The sequence below is a fragment of the Geotrypetes seraphini genome, chromosome 1 (assembly GCF_902459505.1).
Source record: "Geotrypetes seraphini chromosome 1, aGeoSer1.1, whole genome shotgun sequence".
Taxonomy (NCBI): domain Eukaryota; kingdom Metazoa; phylum Chordata; class Amphibia; order Gymnophiona; family Dermophiidae; genus Geotrypetes; species Geotrypetes seraphini.
The window spans coordinates 395,367,311-395,384,669 of record NC_047084.1 but is presented as its reverse complement, the minus strand read 5'-3'; the positions used below and the strand labels follow the sequence as shown (position 1 = coordinate 395,384,669).

General features: G+C 38.2%; 1 protein-coding gene across 5 annotated transcripts in view; it reads right to left on the bottom strand.

Annotated features, from left to right (window-relative positions):
- TMOD1 (tropomodulin 1) overlaps window positions 1–17,359 on the bottom strand; it is a 305,423-nt gene that overhangs the window by 211,963 nt on the left and 76,101 nt on the right. For all 5 annotated transcript variants that reach the window (XM_033917789.1, XM_033917773.1, XM_033917798.1 and 2 more), the window contains exon 3: window positions 5,816–5,972. In XM_033917789.1, the coding sequence (XP_033773680.1) occupies window positions 5,816–5,972 (157 nt within the window). The remainder of the gene's footprint in view (window positions 1–5,815; window positions 5,973–17,359) is intronic.

Genomic DNA, 17,359 nt, shown 5'->3' with positions numbered 1-17,359 from the left:
AAACTGACACATTTCGATCACTAAATTTAAAATAACTTCATTTTTCCTACCTTTGTTGTCTGGTGATTTCATGAGTCTCTGGTTGCACTTCTTTCTGACTGTTAATCCAATATTTATTTCTTTCTGCCTCCTGCACGCTCCTCTCCTCCGGACCTCATTCCCTTCCCCAACCAATATATCTCTTTGTCCCTCCATGAGCCCAACATTTCTTCCTCTCTCCTCCACCCCTATTGGCAACATTTCTCCCACACTCATCACCCAGATCATGTGCAGCATTTTTCATCACTGCCCACCAGCCCCAATACCCATTCCTCCTATCACCCCTCTCCAGCACAATGCCACATTTCTCCCTCCATTACTATGTCCAACATTCCTCCCCCTTGCATCCCCTTCAATCTGTCCACCATATCTATCATATCCAACATTTCTCCCTCTCATCCTCTTCCCCATGCACCTCTACCTCACTCCTCTCTCTATGCCCAATTTTCCTCTTTCTTCCTTTCTCCTTCTCTTTCCCTCTCACTCACACACTCATGCCCAACAATTCTCTCTTTCTATTCCTTCCCTCCTATGTCCCAAGTTAATGCCCCTTCTTCCCTCCCTTGTGTTCCAAGTCCATGCCCCCTCCCTTCCTTCTGTGTCCTGAGTTCATGCCCCCTCTCCCTGCCTTCCAGCCTTTGTCCCAAAATTGTACCCCTCCCATGTCCTAACGCGCTCCTTCCCCACCCCCCTTTCTCGCAGATCATGTCCCCTCTCTCCCTACTTGCTTGCTCCAGGGCCACACTCGCTTCCTTCAGGGCCATCAAGATGGGCTGCTCCTTTCTATCTTCAGTAGCACTTGTTGCAGGAACACAGGCAGCCGCTGCACGTGGTTGATCACAAGCCTTCTCTCCATCAGCCACATGCAGCGCCTGCCCACATCCCTGCAACAAGTGCCGCTGAAGGCAGGAAGGAGCAGCAGCCCACCTGCAAGGAGGTAACTGGGATCCCCCGCTGACCCGGAAGGCTTCCTTCCGACGTCAGCTCTGACATCGTAGGGAAGCCTTCCAGGTCAGCTTTGGTGGAGGGGAGCAGGCAGGAAGGAGGGCATGGGATCCCCAGCAGCGGTGAGTTTGGCAAAGGCTGGCAGGCAGGATGCCAGGGATTCTATAATAGAAGGCTGGGGAAAGGCCATAGGTGTCAGAACGGGAGGGACCACAGGGGCCGTGGCCTCCCCAAAAATTGCCACTTACTTTTATCCCTGGTGGCCCAGAGGTGCAACGGGCAAGCGCATGCTTTCCTTGCTCATGCTCCTGCCTTGCTGCTAACCCGGTTGGTCGTGGCTGGCTTCTTCTGCTGCTGAGCAGCAATGAGCAGGCAAGAATGAGCGGCACTTAGTGGCAAGAATTCGCTGGAGCCAGTCAAAGAAGCCGCTGAGTGCCAAGTAGGAATGCCAAAGTGCACTCTTGCTCACTGCCGCTTACACTCAGTGGCAGAAGAAACCAGCTGGGACCAACCGGGCTAGCTGTGGGGCAGGAGCAACAGCAAGGAAAGCTCGCTCCTGCCCACTGCACCTCTGGATCATCAGGCCAGAGGAGGAGGATGGGGCAGAGTGTAGAGCAAGCGAGAAAGGGAAGGGGGCTGGGTGCAGAGTCTGATGGGAGGAAGGGAGGGAACAGTGTCTGATGGGGGGCTGGATCTAGAGTCTGACAGGGGCTGGGTACAGATCCAGACAGGGGAGGGAGGAAAGAAGGGGGCTGGGTGCAGAGCCTGATCGGGGGGGATGGGGTGCAGAGTCTGGCAGAGGAGGGAGGGGGCTGAGTTTAGAGTCTGGTGGAGGAGGGAGGGGGGCTGAGTGCAGGGAGTAGGGAGTTGGGAAGACAGGGAGGAAAGATGCTCAATGGTTTGGGAAAGACAGATACTGCACATACTGGGAGAGGGTTGGGATGGACAAATGCATGGGCTAAGGAGGTTAGGAAAGGAGGAAAAGAGACGTTACATTGATGGAGTAGTGAGAAGGGAGAGAAAGAAATGCTGTCAGTGGGGGAAGGAAAAGGAACAGAGAATTGTTGGACATAGGTGTGTGGCATGAGAGAGAAAGAGATGATGTATATGAGGAAAAGAAGAAAGAGGGAGAATTGTTGGACATGATAGTGGTGGAGAGGAAGGTGGGAGAAATGTTACACTGGGAGGGAGGAGAGATAACCCAAAGAAGGGAAAGATGTCAGACCACTGGAATGGGAAGTAGAGAAAGAGAGAGAGAGAGATACCAGATCACAAAATGGAAGGGAAGGAGGTGAGAGAGAGATGCCAGACCGCAGACAGGAGAAGAGAGAAGAGAGAGATGTTAGACCTCAGGAAGGGAAGGAGAGAGAAATGCCAGACCATGGGAGAGGAGAGAGATTCCAGGCTATGGGAAGGAGAGGAGAAAGATGCCAGACAAATATGAGGGGGGGAAGAGGGAAGAAAGAGTTGTCTGACCATGGTTGAGGGATGAGATGGTGCATAGGGATGGAGGGGAAGGGGAGACAGAGGGAGGAGATGGTGCACAGCGATGGGTGCGACAGGGAAGAGATAAGAAGAAATGCTTCTTATGGATAGATGGGAGTATGGGAGAAGAAAGAGGGAGGAGGTGGTACTCTTGGATAGATGGGAAGGCATGGAAAAGTAGATTTTGAGAAGAAAGTAGAAATATGGAAGAAAGCTGAATGTTAAAAGTTAATGCTAAAGATGGATGTATGTGTCAGGGGCACACAGCCCCTGTGGACATTGCAAAATGTGCCCGCACAGTGTCACGTTACAACAAATGTAATGTAATTTATTTCTTATATACCGCTACATCCGTTAGGTTCTAAGCGGTTTGAAGAAAATATACATTAAGATTATAAATGAGAAGTAAGAAGGTACTTAAAAAATTCCCTTACTGTCCCGAAGGCTCACAATCTAACTAAAGTACCTGGAAATTAATAAAGAAGAGAAAATAAAGATAGTTGATAAAAGAAAAATTCTATGTGACCTTATAGGATGGAAATTAAACTGACAGTGAAGAATTGTATGAAAAATACATATGGAATGCAGTTAGAGTTACAATCTATTTATGGTATTTGTTTAATTGGAAGGTGTTAAGGTGGGTAATTTGGGGGAAGGTTATCTGAAGGTAGGTGAATCTTCTGGAGGTAAAAGAGGAGGGGTTAAGATATTTGGATGAATTTTTTGAAAAGCAGGGTTTTGATTTCTTTTCTGAATGTTTTGAAGTTGTCTGATATTGTCATAAGATTGGAGATGGAATGGTTGATTTTTGCTGCTTGTGTTGCCAGAAGGTTGTCAAACATTTTCTTGCATTGTGTGCCTTTGAGTGGGGGGAAGGCGAAAGGGTTCGAGGTTCTTCTGTGTCTTGAGGTGGAGATTTGGTTTAAGATATGCAAATGCAATTAAATATTACTATTCCGCACAACTGTCCTGCAACTGATTGTAACTCCAAGCAAGTTGTTTATATAATTCAATGCCCATGTCACTTGTACTATGTTGGATGCACCACCCGCAGCATTAAGACCAGATTGGGAGAACACATCAGCAGAATACGGTCTGGTACTCAGGAAGCCCCACTCGTTTCTCATTGGCTTGAGCATAAACATGATCTAGCTGCTCTTAAATGCTCTGTTTTAGATTCAGTGGTTACCACTAGAGGAGGAAACTCTGCACAAACTTTGTGGAGAAAAGAACAGAAGTGGATCTATACTCTTAACACACTGCACCCCCACAGACTTAATAATGAAATTGAGTGGCTGGCGTTCCTTTGATTTTTTCCCTGTTCCCTTATTCATTCACAATATCAGTTTCCACCAACATCATATTTCAATCTAGACGTCATCACGGTATGGCGTGTTGAGGCTCCTCCTCTTACACCTTTAAAATATGTAGCGGCAGACAGCGTTCTCCTGTCCATTGGAATCTTTAGAAGCTCAGCAGCGGTATGTACCATTATTTTTAGTGCTTGCCTCCTCATGGTTTGCCTTATATCATTACAACTTAGCATTTATAACATGTATTTGCAAGTTTGGTTTATACTCGTTATGAGTCAAATATTTATTTTTACTCTGCAGACGCGAGTGCATACCACGAAGTTAATTGAATTTTACAGCACTAAGTGTTGTTAATACTCATTATCAGGTCTCCTGAAGCAGAACTCGAAACGGGGCCACGTTGGGACCCCCTAAAGAACTTTTACAAAGCTAAGTGATCAGCAATTTAACTGTCATCTCAGTGACTTATGCATTTCATATACTGTTGTTAGAAGAAAAGCTTTACTGCAGTTTGAATTGGATCAACATGACTTTAACATCTAGGCTCAGAGAGTGATCAATGTTTCAAGAAGTTGCTATGACTGGAAGGTGAACTCCTTGTGCAGGGTGGCTTTCATTAGTTCACCCTTTGGAGTTTCATATCTCTGAGCGCTCAAAAAACTGTTTTTGATCACTCTCTGCAGGCAGCATTCTTAATAAGAAGTCAGTTTCTGTGTTTTCTGATATACGTTTTTCTGACTTCCTTTTGTTACTTATTATCCCTGACTTTACCAAAAGATGGATGTATGGCAGAAAGTAAAGGAGAGAAATACAGCAAATGGATAAGGTGGCCCTGGATACACAGTTAAGAGCACAGATAGAAGGACGTGCAGCCAGAGACCGGGAAAGATGGTTTGAAAACCAAAATCACCAGGCAACAAAGGTAGGGGAAATGATTTTATTTTCAATTTAGTAATGTCAATTTAGTGTGTCAGTTTTGAGAAATTACATCTGCTGTCTATATTTTGCACTGTTCATGAAGAAATACATTTGTTTCTATTTTTCTGGGGGTTGTACTGCATGCAGAGTCTTGCATTTTAGGATTTTGTTTCTATATAGTACTTTAGTTTCTGGTCCTGTATTTGCATAGGGGTTTTCTGTGATCTGCATGTGTGACCAAGGCCAGGTGTTCTGGTAGAAATTAATGTTGAGAAACATACAGTGTGCTTTGTGTAGTTTAATTTAGTAGTTAACCATTATGTATTGTTAATAAGATTATATTGTGTGTATATATAAAAAATGAATGGAAAAAATAGTATTACAATTAGTACTATTATGGGGGCGGGGTCTTGGGCAGAGCTTGCGGGGCCCCCAAACAAAAAAAGCATTCTGCTGCCTATGGGGAAGGCCTTTGGGAGAGTGATGGAATCTTGACTTGAGGAGGATGGGTTTTTTGGACGGGATGAAGAGACTTCCTGGGGAAGCTTTACCAATAGGGAATCTCTTCATGTTGGGAAATCAGGTGGAGGTTTCAGTTTTGGAAGGGACCTAGACAGGCTTATGACTTGGGAGATGCTCTAGTTACCTTTTACAGTTAAAAGATGCCTGCCCTTTTAAGAGATGTCCTGTAAGAACTTCTAGGTTAAGAATACAGAAGCCTAGAAACACTGTAGATGACAGGAGATAAAAGTTCAATTGGCCTCTCTAGTTTACCCTTTTATTCCAGTGATGCTGCAAGATATATCCCACTACCAATTACAAAAACCTGATTGGAATAGGCAGATTTTTCTCAACTTCCTCATTGATTTTCAATAAAGAATATATAAATTAATCTTCCCTTCGGTGTATGCAAATTTCTCTCATATATATTAATGTTGAAATCTTGAAAACCCAATTGGCTGTGGAGTTCTCAAGATGATTTTGGTACATGATTATCAATTGTCTCAGTTAACAGACCTAACAAAAGGTTAGCTATGAAGTATGGCAGCTTCATAGATGATTTGTGCACTGTTGTTTGGCACTGAATACATATAGTTTGACAGATGGAAGGATACCTCTTTTTTCTCCCGTGTATGGTACCAAGTCTTCTTTGTCTTTCAATTCTTTGGCCTGCTTTTCTAAGTGATCCAATAGGTCATCTCGTTTAAATGGACCAGTTGGTGTTTTTTTGGTTTGATCCTTCTGTCTTAATCCAGCAGGTAATAATGCATTCTAGAAAAAACAATACCAAGACATCAATGTACATTCCTCAGATTTCTTGAATGGACATTTTTACTGATTGATTTCTACTTGCTGTTTACCACCTTGGGTGAATCTCTTCATAAAGGTGGTTAATAAATCCAAATAAATAAATAAACCATTCTTTGATGTTAAAAGATGGTTTAGGTCTTTAGGAAAATGGTACTGGGGTTCAAGAAGGGATTGGACAATTTCCTGCTGGAAAAGGGGATAGAGGGGTATAGATAGAGGATTACTGTACAGGTCCTGGACCTGTTGTGCCGTCGCGTGAGCAGACTGCTGGGCACGATGGACCTCAGGTCTGACCCAGCAGAGGCATTGCTTATGTTCTTATTTCTCCCTGGACAGTTATGCAAATTTAAATGAAAAGTCAAAAAGAAAAGAGAGGCACAATAAAGTTATTCCTGCCATTGTATCGGGCGATGGTGCGCCCGCATCTGGAATACTGCGTCCAATATTGGTCTCCGTACCTTAGGAAGGATATGGCGTTACTCGAGAGGGTTCAGAGGAGAGCGACACGCTTGATAAAAGGGATGGAAAACCTCTCATACGCTGAGAGATTGGAGAAACTGTTCTCTTTTCCCTGGAGAAGAGGAGACTTAGAGGGGATATGATAGAGACTTATAAGATCATGAAGGGCATAGAGAGAGTAGAGAAGGACAGATTCTTCAAACTTTCGAAAAATAAAAGAACAAGAGGACACTTGGAAAAGTTGAAAGGGGACAGATTTAAAACGAATGCTAGGAAGTTCTTCTTTACCCAACGAGTGGTGGACACCTGGAATGCGCTTCCAGAGGGCGTAATAGAGCAGAGTACAGTACAGGGGTTTAAGAAAGGATTGGACAATTTCCTGCTGGAAAAGGGGATAGAGGGGTATAAATAGAGGATTACTGCACAGGTCCTGGACCTGTTGGGCCACCGCGTGAGCGGACTACTGGGCATGATGGACCTCAGGTCTGACCCAGCAGAGGCATTGCTTATGTTCTTATGTTCTTAAGAAGAAAAAAGCAGCCAAAAGAGCAAGCCAGTAGCTGAAAAGTCAGTTAAAATGTATTTTTTTTTTTTTTTTAATTTTTATTTATTAATTTTCATCTTTACAATAATTGATTCACAAGTAATATAATTAATTGCTATATATCATTGTATCTGTCATTAATAAAACTTAATTTATAAACAGTATATATTATAAATTATATATAATCAGAAGTTATAAATCCCTCCCCATTTTTACAAATATTATTTCCAAAAATTATACAATAACCCACCCCATTCCTATATAAGTACTGCAATTGTGCTAAGAAGTCTAATCATTAGAATAATTAGTCAATGGTTGCCAAATTTTCTTGAAATTATGAAGATTCCCATTTTGTAATGCTAGTATTTTTTCCATTTTATATATATAACAGACAGAGTTCCACCAGAACGTATAATTTAATTTGGTATAGTCTTTCCAATTTTGAGTGATTTGTTGTATGGCGACTCCTGTCAATATTAATAGTAATTTGTTATTATTTGCTGAGATCGGACTCTGAGTTCTCATTGCAGTTCCAAATAGTATGGTGTCATATGAGAGTCCTACATGATTTTCTAGTAATTTAATAATTTGGGGCCAAATTAGTTTCCAAAAGGCATTTACACAGGGACAAAAAAAAATTAAGTGATCTAACGTCCCTATTTCTATTTTACAATGCCAGCATCTATTGGATCTAGTATTATCTATCTTTTGCAGGCGCGTAGGGGTCCATAACACTCTATGTAATAAAAACATCCATGTTTGACTCATAGATGCTGACTTTGTAGATTTTAATCTCCAGGACCAGAATCGTGGCCATTGAGACACAGAAATTGTCTGTCCAATCTCAATACTCCAAATATCCCTAAGACCAGTTTTCTTTTTTTTATTTAAAAATCCATATATCAATTTGTACCATTTTGCGGCTTGGTGACCCAAGAAATCCGCCTGGAAACATAAAACCTGCAGACTATATTGAGTATTAAGATTTTTCCATTCAGGGAACCCTACCTGAATGGCCTGCTTCAATTGCATCCATTTAAAATATTGTGATTTATTTAAGCCAAATTTATTTTGCAATTGTGAAAAACTAAGCAGTGAACCTTCTGAAATAACATCATTTAATGTTCGTATACCTGCACTTATCCATTGTTTCCAGACGATCTTAAATCCGCCAATTTTGATCCTGGAGTTTACCCAAATAGATTGATTTAGTGATTTACAAATTGGATCTGGTGATAGGTTACTTATATATCTTAATGTTTTCCAAGTGTCTAATAATATTCTGTTATCTTTGTATCTTCTAGGCATTGTTATACTAATTAAATGATCTAAATGTAATGGGAACAGGAGCCGCCATTCTAAATATAGCCAATCTGGTACATTCTCCATGAGATCTGGGAGGATCCAATACATACCCTGTCTTAGAATATAGGCTTGATGGTACCTATAAAAATTTGGAAAATTTACCCCTCCCTCCGTAATTGGTCTTTGTAAAGATACTAAAGCAATTCTGGGTCTTTTCCCAAACCAAACAAATTTTGTAATAATATTGTTTAATTTTTTATAAAAGGACCCCTGAAAAAATATTGGTATCATACTCATTTGATAACAAACCACAGGCAATATCATCATTTTAATTGTTTGAACTCTTCCCCACCATGAAAGATGTAAAGGATTCCATTGTTCACACATTTCTGTAATTTTTTTCAATAAAAGTTTTTCATTTTCTTTGACTGTATCATCAATTGTATTTTTGATCATAATTCCTAAATATTTTAATCCTTCTTCTTTCCAAATAAATGAATATGAATCAAATAATCCTTTGGTGCAGTGAACATTAATTGGAAGAATTTCTGATTTACTCCAATTAATTTTATATCCAGAAAATTTTCCAAATTCCTCTAGAAGATTAAGTAAACTTGGAATAGTATTCCCCGGTTCTCTCAAATATAATAAGATATCATCTGCATATGCAGAAAGTTTATATTCCCAGTAAGAAAATGGGATTCCCTTTATCTCCTTAGTTTGATTAATTGCAATTAACAAGGGTTCTAAAACAATATCAAAAAGTAAGGGGGACAAAGGACATCCTTGTCTAACTCCCCTTTGCAAGTTAAATCTATCTGATAAATTGTTATTTATATATAATCTTGCACCAGGAGAGCTATACAAAGTCTGAATCATTTTAATAAAATCGGGTCCTATTCCAAACCATTCTAGAGCTTGATACATAAATTTCCATTCTACTCTATCAAATGCTTTTTCTGCATCTAAAGATAGCATAAAAGTTGGATCATTCATATCTTTTGCTAAATTTAAAGAGTGAAATGCTAGTCTAGTGTTGTGTGATGAATGTCTTTTAGCAATAAATCCTGTTTGATGTACATCAATAATGAAAGGAAGAGCTTTTGCCAATCTTATTGCTAGTACTTTAGAAATTAATTTACCATCTACATTTAATAAAGAAATAGGCCTGTAATTTGAAACCAAGGTAGGATCTTTGTTTGGTTTTGGTAAGACAATAATTAGTGAATCTGCCATAGTACCTGATATATTTCCATTTTTCATTTGATATTGATACAATTTTAATAGATATGGTAAAATAATGTTTTGAAATGATTTATAAAATTCAACCGTATAACCATCACCACCCGGAGCGGATCCAACTCTAAGAGACCTCAATGCTGATTCTATTTCTTTTAAAGATATAGGTTCTTCTAAACTTCTTTTTATGTGATCTGGAACATTTGGTCCAATAAATGAATTTAAAAAATTAATTCCATCTGGTTCTTTATTTTCATAAGATTCAGAAGAATATAAATCTTTATAAAAATCAAGAAACTGTCTTAAAATGTCTTTATTGTTAGTGTGTGTATTACCTTGTATATCTTTTATTGCAATAATCTTGGATTTTCTTTTTTTTGCTTTAAGAAAATTTGCTAATAATTTCCCAGCTTTATTTGAATTTCCGTAAAATTGAACTTGTCTATTGAATAAATCTTTTCTCACAAATTGAGAAGAAATCTCATTATATTTAACTTTTAGTTTTAATAAATCTTGTAATGTATTATTTTCCCATTTTTCAATTAATTTATTTTCTAATATCTTAATTTGTTTTTCTAATTCAAGAAACTGTTTTTTATGTTGTTTATTAATATATGCTGAATATGAAATAATATTTCCTCTCATTGTTGCTTTAAAAGCATCCCATAAAATTTCAACATTAATATTATCCGAATCATTAATTTGAAAAAATTCTTGTATTTTTAATTTAAATTCTTCGAGGAAATTTGAATCCGCTAAAAAAGTATTATTAAATCTCCAAATTGAATTGAAATGTTCAATATCATAATTTTGAAGATTAATCCACACACCAGCATGATCCGAAATTATAATAGGATCTATAACTGCTTTTAACACACGCTGCGCTAAGTTATTAGAAACAAATATATAATCAATTCGTGAAAAGGATTTGTGGACCTGAGAACAAAAATAAAATTCCTGATCATTAAAATGAAGGATACGCCATATATCTACTAAGTCACAAGATTGAATCAAATTATCTAAACCTAATGATTTCATAATTCTACTTGTTTTTTTATCCAAAATTGGATCCATTACAGCATTGAAATCTCCTGCTACTATTAAATTAGATGTAGCCAGTGGTAAAAGTAATTGTTGAATTTGTTTGAAAAACTCCATTTGATTCGTATTAGGAGCATATAAATTGAATAAATCCATGGTAGTATTTCCCAGATCCATTTTGATATGCACCCATCTACCTAAGGGGTCATAATTTATTAATTTGAAATTCGCATTACATTTTTTGTTTATCAGAATAGCCACTCCAGCTTTTTTCTTTAAAGCCGGTGCAAATAAACATTTAGAAATCCAACCCCCAGATAGTTTTTTAGATTCAATTTCAGAAAGATGCGTCTCTTGAATGAAGTAGATGTCCGCATTTTGATTTTTAAGGAACGATAATATTTTCTTCTTCTTAATAGGATGATTTAAACCATTGACATTCATAGAATAAATTTTAATATCCATCTTATTTATAATTAAATTTTAACCAATATTCTATAATAATATACATGATTAGATCCTAGCACAATTAATATATATTGATCCCCATTCCCACCCTTTATTTTCCCACCCCACCCTCCCATTATCAATGTTTGACCTGGAACACACATTGGTCATGCAAAACCTAATTCCCTTCCCCTAGGCAACTAATCATTCATATATTATTTTAAATATAATCTTTGATTGGATATATTCGATATTTCTTACCCACCTTATTATTCATTTTCCCTTCATTAATAATTCCATTGTATATTATAATTCATATCAATTAATATTAATATTTTGAATCTTAGATATAACTAATATGTTACCCCTATAATAATTCAATATATATATATATATAGCTCTATTTCGCATATATCAAATATTCGTTTATATAAATTAAATATATCAGTTCTTATTAAGATAGTGTTAGAAATTTCAATAAATTCATTCTTAACATTTTAAAGTTTCATCATTCATTATAATATGAATAGATTATTAAATAAAATATATATTTATATCTATAAAATTCTATAATTAATGTCTAAATTATAATGATTTCCCACTCATTAAAACAATTCCAAAAATTTTTTTTTTTTTCCCAATTAATATTAGCAATAATAAATATGAAAGCAATAATTCTATAAATAATTTGATATATATTATAAAGATAATATATATCATAACAACCAATATATCAATAATAATTTAATTAAAAATTATAAAATGTTTTGTTTTTTTTAAAATTTGGATGGAATAAAATCTTAAAATAATTTAATTCATAATAATATATTATAATATTACTTAAATCAAAGATTTTGAAACATTTAAAAATAATTCATTCTGTTAGTAATCATTGTCTTCTTCTTTCTTTTTAATCATGTTCTATTTTCTTGTTTTATCTTGCATTTTCTATCTTCTATCTTCAGATGTGTAGTCTCATCCGCATTACTGGAAAGCTGCATTTTAGCATTCAAATGTATGTGCTTGTAGAAAGTGCAAAGTCTTGTATGTGTTTCTATCTTCAGATGATACTTTCCTTTTATTCTGATTTTAAATATACATTGGTTCCTCTTCTTTTCTTCTTTTTGTTTCCATCTACTTTTATTAGATAAAATTTCCTTTATATTGTTTTATCAAGTAGACATTGGTTCTTCTTGTGTCAAAAATTCTTTCAGTTTTGCAGGATCTTGAAAGTAGATAGATTTATTCCCAGTAGAAATTCTCATTGTGGACGGATAGTATAGACCATACATGTAACCCTTTTCTTTTAATTGCTGTCTGAATGTAAGGAATTGTTTCCTTATGTTTGCAGTATATTTAGCAAAGTCAGGGACCAAAATCAATTTAGATCCTTTATAGTTTAGGTTTTTATTTGCTTTTGCCAGTTTTAAGATCTCAAATGCTTGTTGGTATCTTAATACTTTGAAGATCAGAGGTCTAGGAGCTGTCTGGTTTGTTGGTTTTCTTGTGGGGATTCTGTGGGCACGTTCTATCTCTAACGGCCATTTAGAATTTAGCTGCAGCAGTTTAGGCAAAAGATTTTCCAGAAACTGAATGGGGTCCCCACCTTCAAGATTTTCAGCTAAACCAAGGATTCTAATGTTCTTTCTTTTTCCTCTATTCTCCATATCAATTAGTTGATTTTTTAAGGTAGTAACATCTTTCTTTTCCTCTTCATATTTTTGTGTGATAGTTTCCAACTGCCAGATTCTCTCCTCTATCACAGACATTCTCTGTCTGTCAGTTTGGATCTCCTGTTTTAGATTGATCAGCTCTTCCTTTACTTCTGATATTTTGTTAGCATTATCAGTTAGCATTAGTTTGATATTAAATAATTCCGCCATGATATCAGATTTTTCACTAAATTCTTCAGCTTCAAGCGGAATTGGTACACTCGACGGTGACACGGGAGTGACCTTCGACCTTTTCGCCGAAACTCCCGATGTAGAAGGTTTTTCATTCTTTCCTTGCCGTATCGCTGCCATCTCCGACGTTGATTTTTGTTATTTTCAGGTCGGGTGAGCAAAATAAACAGTTTATTTTTTTCAGTTTGTTGCCTGGGACTAAGGAGCGCCGCGGTTAAGCTGCCATATCGTGCGCGCTCCAAGCCACGCCCCCCCAGTTAAAATGTATTAAAAGCAACCGTCAGCAAAAAGTGATTGTATAGTCCTATGTGAACATAAGAATTGCCGCTGCTGGGTCAGACCAGTGGTTCATCGTGCCCAGCAGTCCGTGGCCTTGAGTCTAGCCTTACCTGCATATGTTCTGGTTCAGCAGGAACTTTTCTAACTTTGTCTTGAATCCCTGGAGGGTGTTTTCCCCTATAACAGCCTCCAGAAGAGCGTTCCAGTTTTCTACCACTCTCTGGGTGAATCTGTCCCCTTTTAACTTTAGAGAGTGCCCTCTCATTCTCTCCACCTTGGAGAGGGTGAACAACCTGTCTTTATCTACTAAGTCTATTCCCTTCATTGTCCCCTCTCAGTCTCCTCTTTTCAAGGGAAAAGAGGCCCAGTTTCTCTAATCGCTCACTGTATGGCAACTCCTCCAGTCCCTTAACCATTTTAGTCACTCTTCTCTGGACCGTCTCGAGTAATACCGTGTCCTTCATCATGTACGGCAGTATTCCAGGTGGGGGGCATACCATGGCCTGGTACAGCGGCATGATAACCTTCTCTGATCTGTTTGTGATCCTCTTCTTAATCATTGCTAGCATTCTGTTCACCCTTTTTGCCGCCGCTGTACATTGCACAGACGGTTTCATTGACTTGTTGACCACTACTCCCAAATCTCTTTCCTGGGGGTTCTCTCCACGTACTGCACCGGACATCTTGTATTCGTGTATAAGATTTTTCTTACCGACATGCATCACCTTACACTTATCCATGTTAAACCTCATTTGCCATGTCGCGACCCATTTCTCGAGCATGTTTATGTCACATTGCAGGTCTTTGCATTCCTTCTGCATCCTCACTACTCTGAATAACTTTGTATTGTCTGCAAATTTAATCACTTCGCTTGTCGTACCAATTTCCAGGTTGTTTATAAATATGTTGAAGAGCACGGGTCCAAGCACTGAACCTTGCGGCACTTTACTCATGAAGCTTTTCCAGTCTGAGTATTGTCCATTTATCCCCACTCTCTGTTTCCTATCCGCCAACCTGTTTTTAATCCCCGTATTTCACCCTCGATTCCATGGCTCACAATTTTTCAAAGTAGTTGTTCATGCGGGACTATGTCGAATACCTTCTGAAAATCCAGATATACAATGTCGACCGGGTCACCCTTGTCTATCTGCCTGTTTACTCCCTCAAAGAAGTGCAACAAATTTGTCAACCAAGATCTTCCTTTGCTGAAGCCATGCTGGTTGGTCCTCATCAGATTGTGTCCGTCTAGGTGATCAATGATGCAGTCCTTTGTCAGCGCCTCTACCATCTTTCTCAGTACCAAGGTCAGACTCACCGGTCTGTAGTTTCCCGGTTCTCCCCGCGAACCTTTATGCCTAACCCGCTAATTCTATAATAAGCACTGAAAATTACATGTGCAAATTTGGGTATATACCGGATTTAAAACCAAATTTAATTGAATTGCAAGCTAATTAGCTCCAATAACTGGCATTTTAATAAGCAATTATTGGCACTAGTTAGAATTAATTATACTAACCGGCTCATAATCAAAAAACATAGATGTCCAAAAAGCATCCTAAATCAGCAGTTGGACATCCTAATTGCCAGGACATTCAGGTGCCGATAATCGAAACTGTCTTAATGTACATCTGGCGAGGTGTCCCAGCCTCTGTTCATCCAGAGCACGAGATGGGTGTGGTGGAAGCATGCTATCGGCAGGGTTTGGGCATTCCTAAGGGCGGGTTAGACATGAATGTCTTGTAGCAGTAATCACACATTTTGCAAGACATCCTGGATGGAACTTATACGTTTGAAACTAGACCTGTTTTAGAAGCATCTAAGTGCCACAAAGGTACCCAAATTGACCAGATGACCACTGAATGTATCAATGTAAGACCCCCCCCCCCCCCCACTGCTCAATGACCCCCTTCCACCACACAACAATATGAGAACAAAAAGGTACATACCTGTCTCTAAAACAGCAGCATCTGCTAAGGGGAAGTCTAGTAGAGCTGCACAAAGGTGTCTCAAGTAGCCTGGTAGGTGGGCTAGTGAACCATAGATTAGTGAACCATAGTAGGTCCATAAGCCACTTTAACCACTACATTTATGGTAGAATATGGGGTATAAAGTTAGACATCCTGGTGGCCAAGACATCTAAGTAAACTATTTTCATAAAAATATTATATTTGGACGTCCAGCAGTTTGCTATTTGAAAATGGCCATTTTTGTTCCTCCAACTTTGGATGTTTAGCTAGAAATGTCCAAGTTGGACTTAGACTTTTTTTTTAAATGCACCTCCACATGTGTAAATTTTGGCATGTGTCAAAAAAGGAGCACAGAAATGGGTGGTTCATGGGTGGATCAGGGGAGTTCCTTTAAGTTACGTATATAGTTATAGAATAAAGGTGCAGGAATTTGTACCATGTTTTTGGCCATAAGTGCTATTCAATAAATCACACCTAACTTTAAGCATGGTTTATGTTCAGTATTTATTTTAGAAATAAAAAGAGAAAACTCTTTTTACCCTGTGAGGTTGATATTCAAAAGCATTTATATATGGTTGGCAGTAGGGAAGATTGCATAAGTGCTTTCTTAAATTCAAGGCTATTTGAATAAGTAATTTATAGAACTACAATAATCTATCTGAAAAGAGGACAGGATTTGGGGCATTATAGGGCACAGACATGTAAACATCTAACAATGTTCCAAGCAGCAATACTCATCCATTAAACGTATGCATTCAATGTGAGAGTGCTACTACTTAGACAAGAGGCCTCAAATGTTCAGTATTCTGTTGCTTGGTGCTGACTACAAAGTGGACCAAAAAGGATCCCAAGTCACTTGAAACTATTTCCCCTTTTGTAATTGGAAGTTTGGTACCAAGCATTGCTCCATGGGTAGCAGGTTTATCATGTTAGGTCTCCAAGTTTGTAGAAAAGGAGTAGCTGGTGAAATCCCAAGTAAAATGTATTTATTTATTTATTTAAAAAAATGTATATAATGCCTAATATCTAAGTGGTTTCCAATATCAAACATTCATAAAAATAAAACCATAACAACACATAGACATAAAATCAACAATCTCTACCTTCACATTCAAACATACTGGCTGAGTACCCAATCCAGCATAGGGGATTTCCCATCCAAACTACATGTAGGCATCAACAAACAATTGTGTCTTTAATAATTTCTTTAAGGTTGCACAATCAATACCTAGTCTTAAGTGTCCATGGAGATTATTCCATAAATGCATACCAGCAATCAAAAAACATTTTCATTTTTGTAGTTGTATAGTGCATTCCCATTTCCTTAATTGCTGTTAATTTCATACCTCCCTCTGACCTCAAAGTTCTTCTAGGTCTATAGATCTCCCATAGTGTGCGAAAACAGGCCAGAGCTGATCTATACATACCCATTTGATAAATTTCTTCAATTCTTTCTTGAGTGGTTTGGTCTCCGAGAAGCTTCCAAAAATATAGTGGAACTTGGGCTTGACCAGAGACCTCCAAATGTTGGATATGAAGGCAAAGATGTGACTCTAAAAAGTCGCTATGAGTGGGCATGTCCAGAACATGTGTCCTAATGATGCATTCAGATGACTGCATTTAAAACAAGACCCTGTTGCAGTGATCTGAAGTTAAGATGCTTTCCGGAGCGCAATGTAAAGATGTAATATAATCTTGCATTGTATTTCCCATAGAGTCATATTACAGTGAAGCGATTTCAGCATTCCCAATGCATTCTCAATAAGATCTTCAGGCACTGGAAATCCCAAGTCTTTAGTCCAACAATTCAAGATCTGAAAGTATTCAGTCGGTGATGAGTGTTCTTTAAGGTGCATGTGGTGAAATCGCAATGGAACCTGCATCTGAGCACCCAACATATATGCTGATGATGACAGTTCATGGGTCTCTGAGGTCAAGTAGGCCAACTCAAATGTGTTGATATAATGATGCAACTGAAAGTACGCAAAAAGGTCACTGGTCATAAGTTGGAATTCCTCTTTCAGTGTCTGAAAAGGTTTCATTGTGCCCTCATCTGTTAATATTTGGAAAAGATATTTGATGCCTTTCCTCTCCCATGTCAAGAACTCTGGGCTATCACATCCTGGCAGGGAACACCCCATTGTGATGAATAGGTAGGAATGG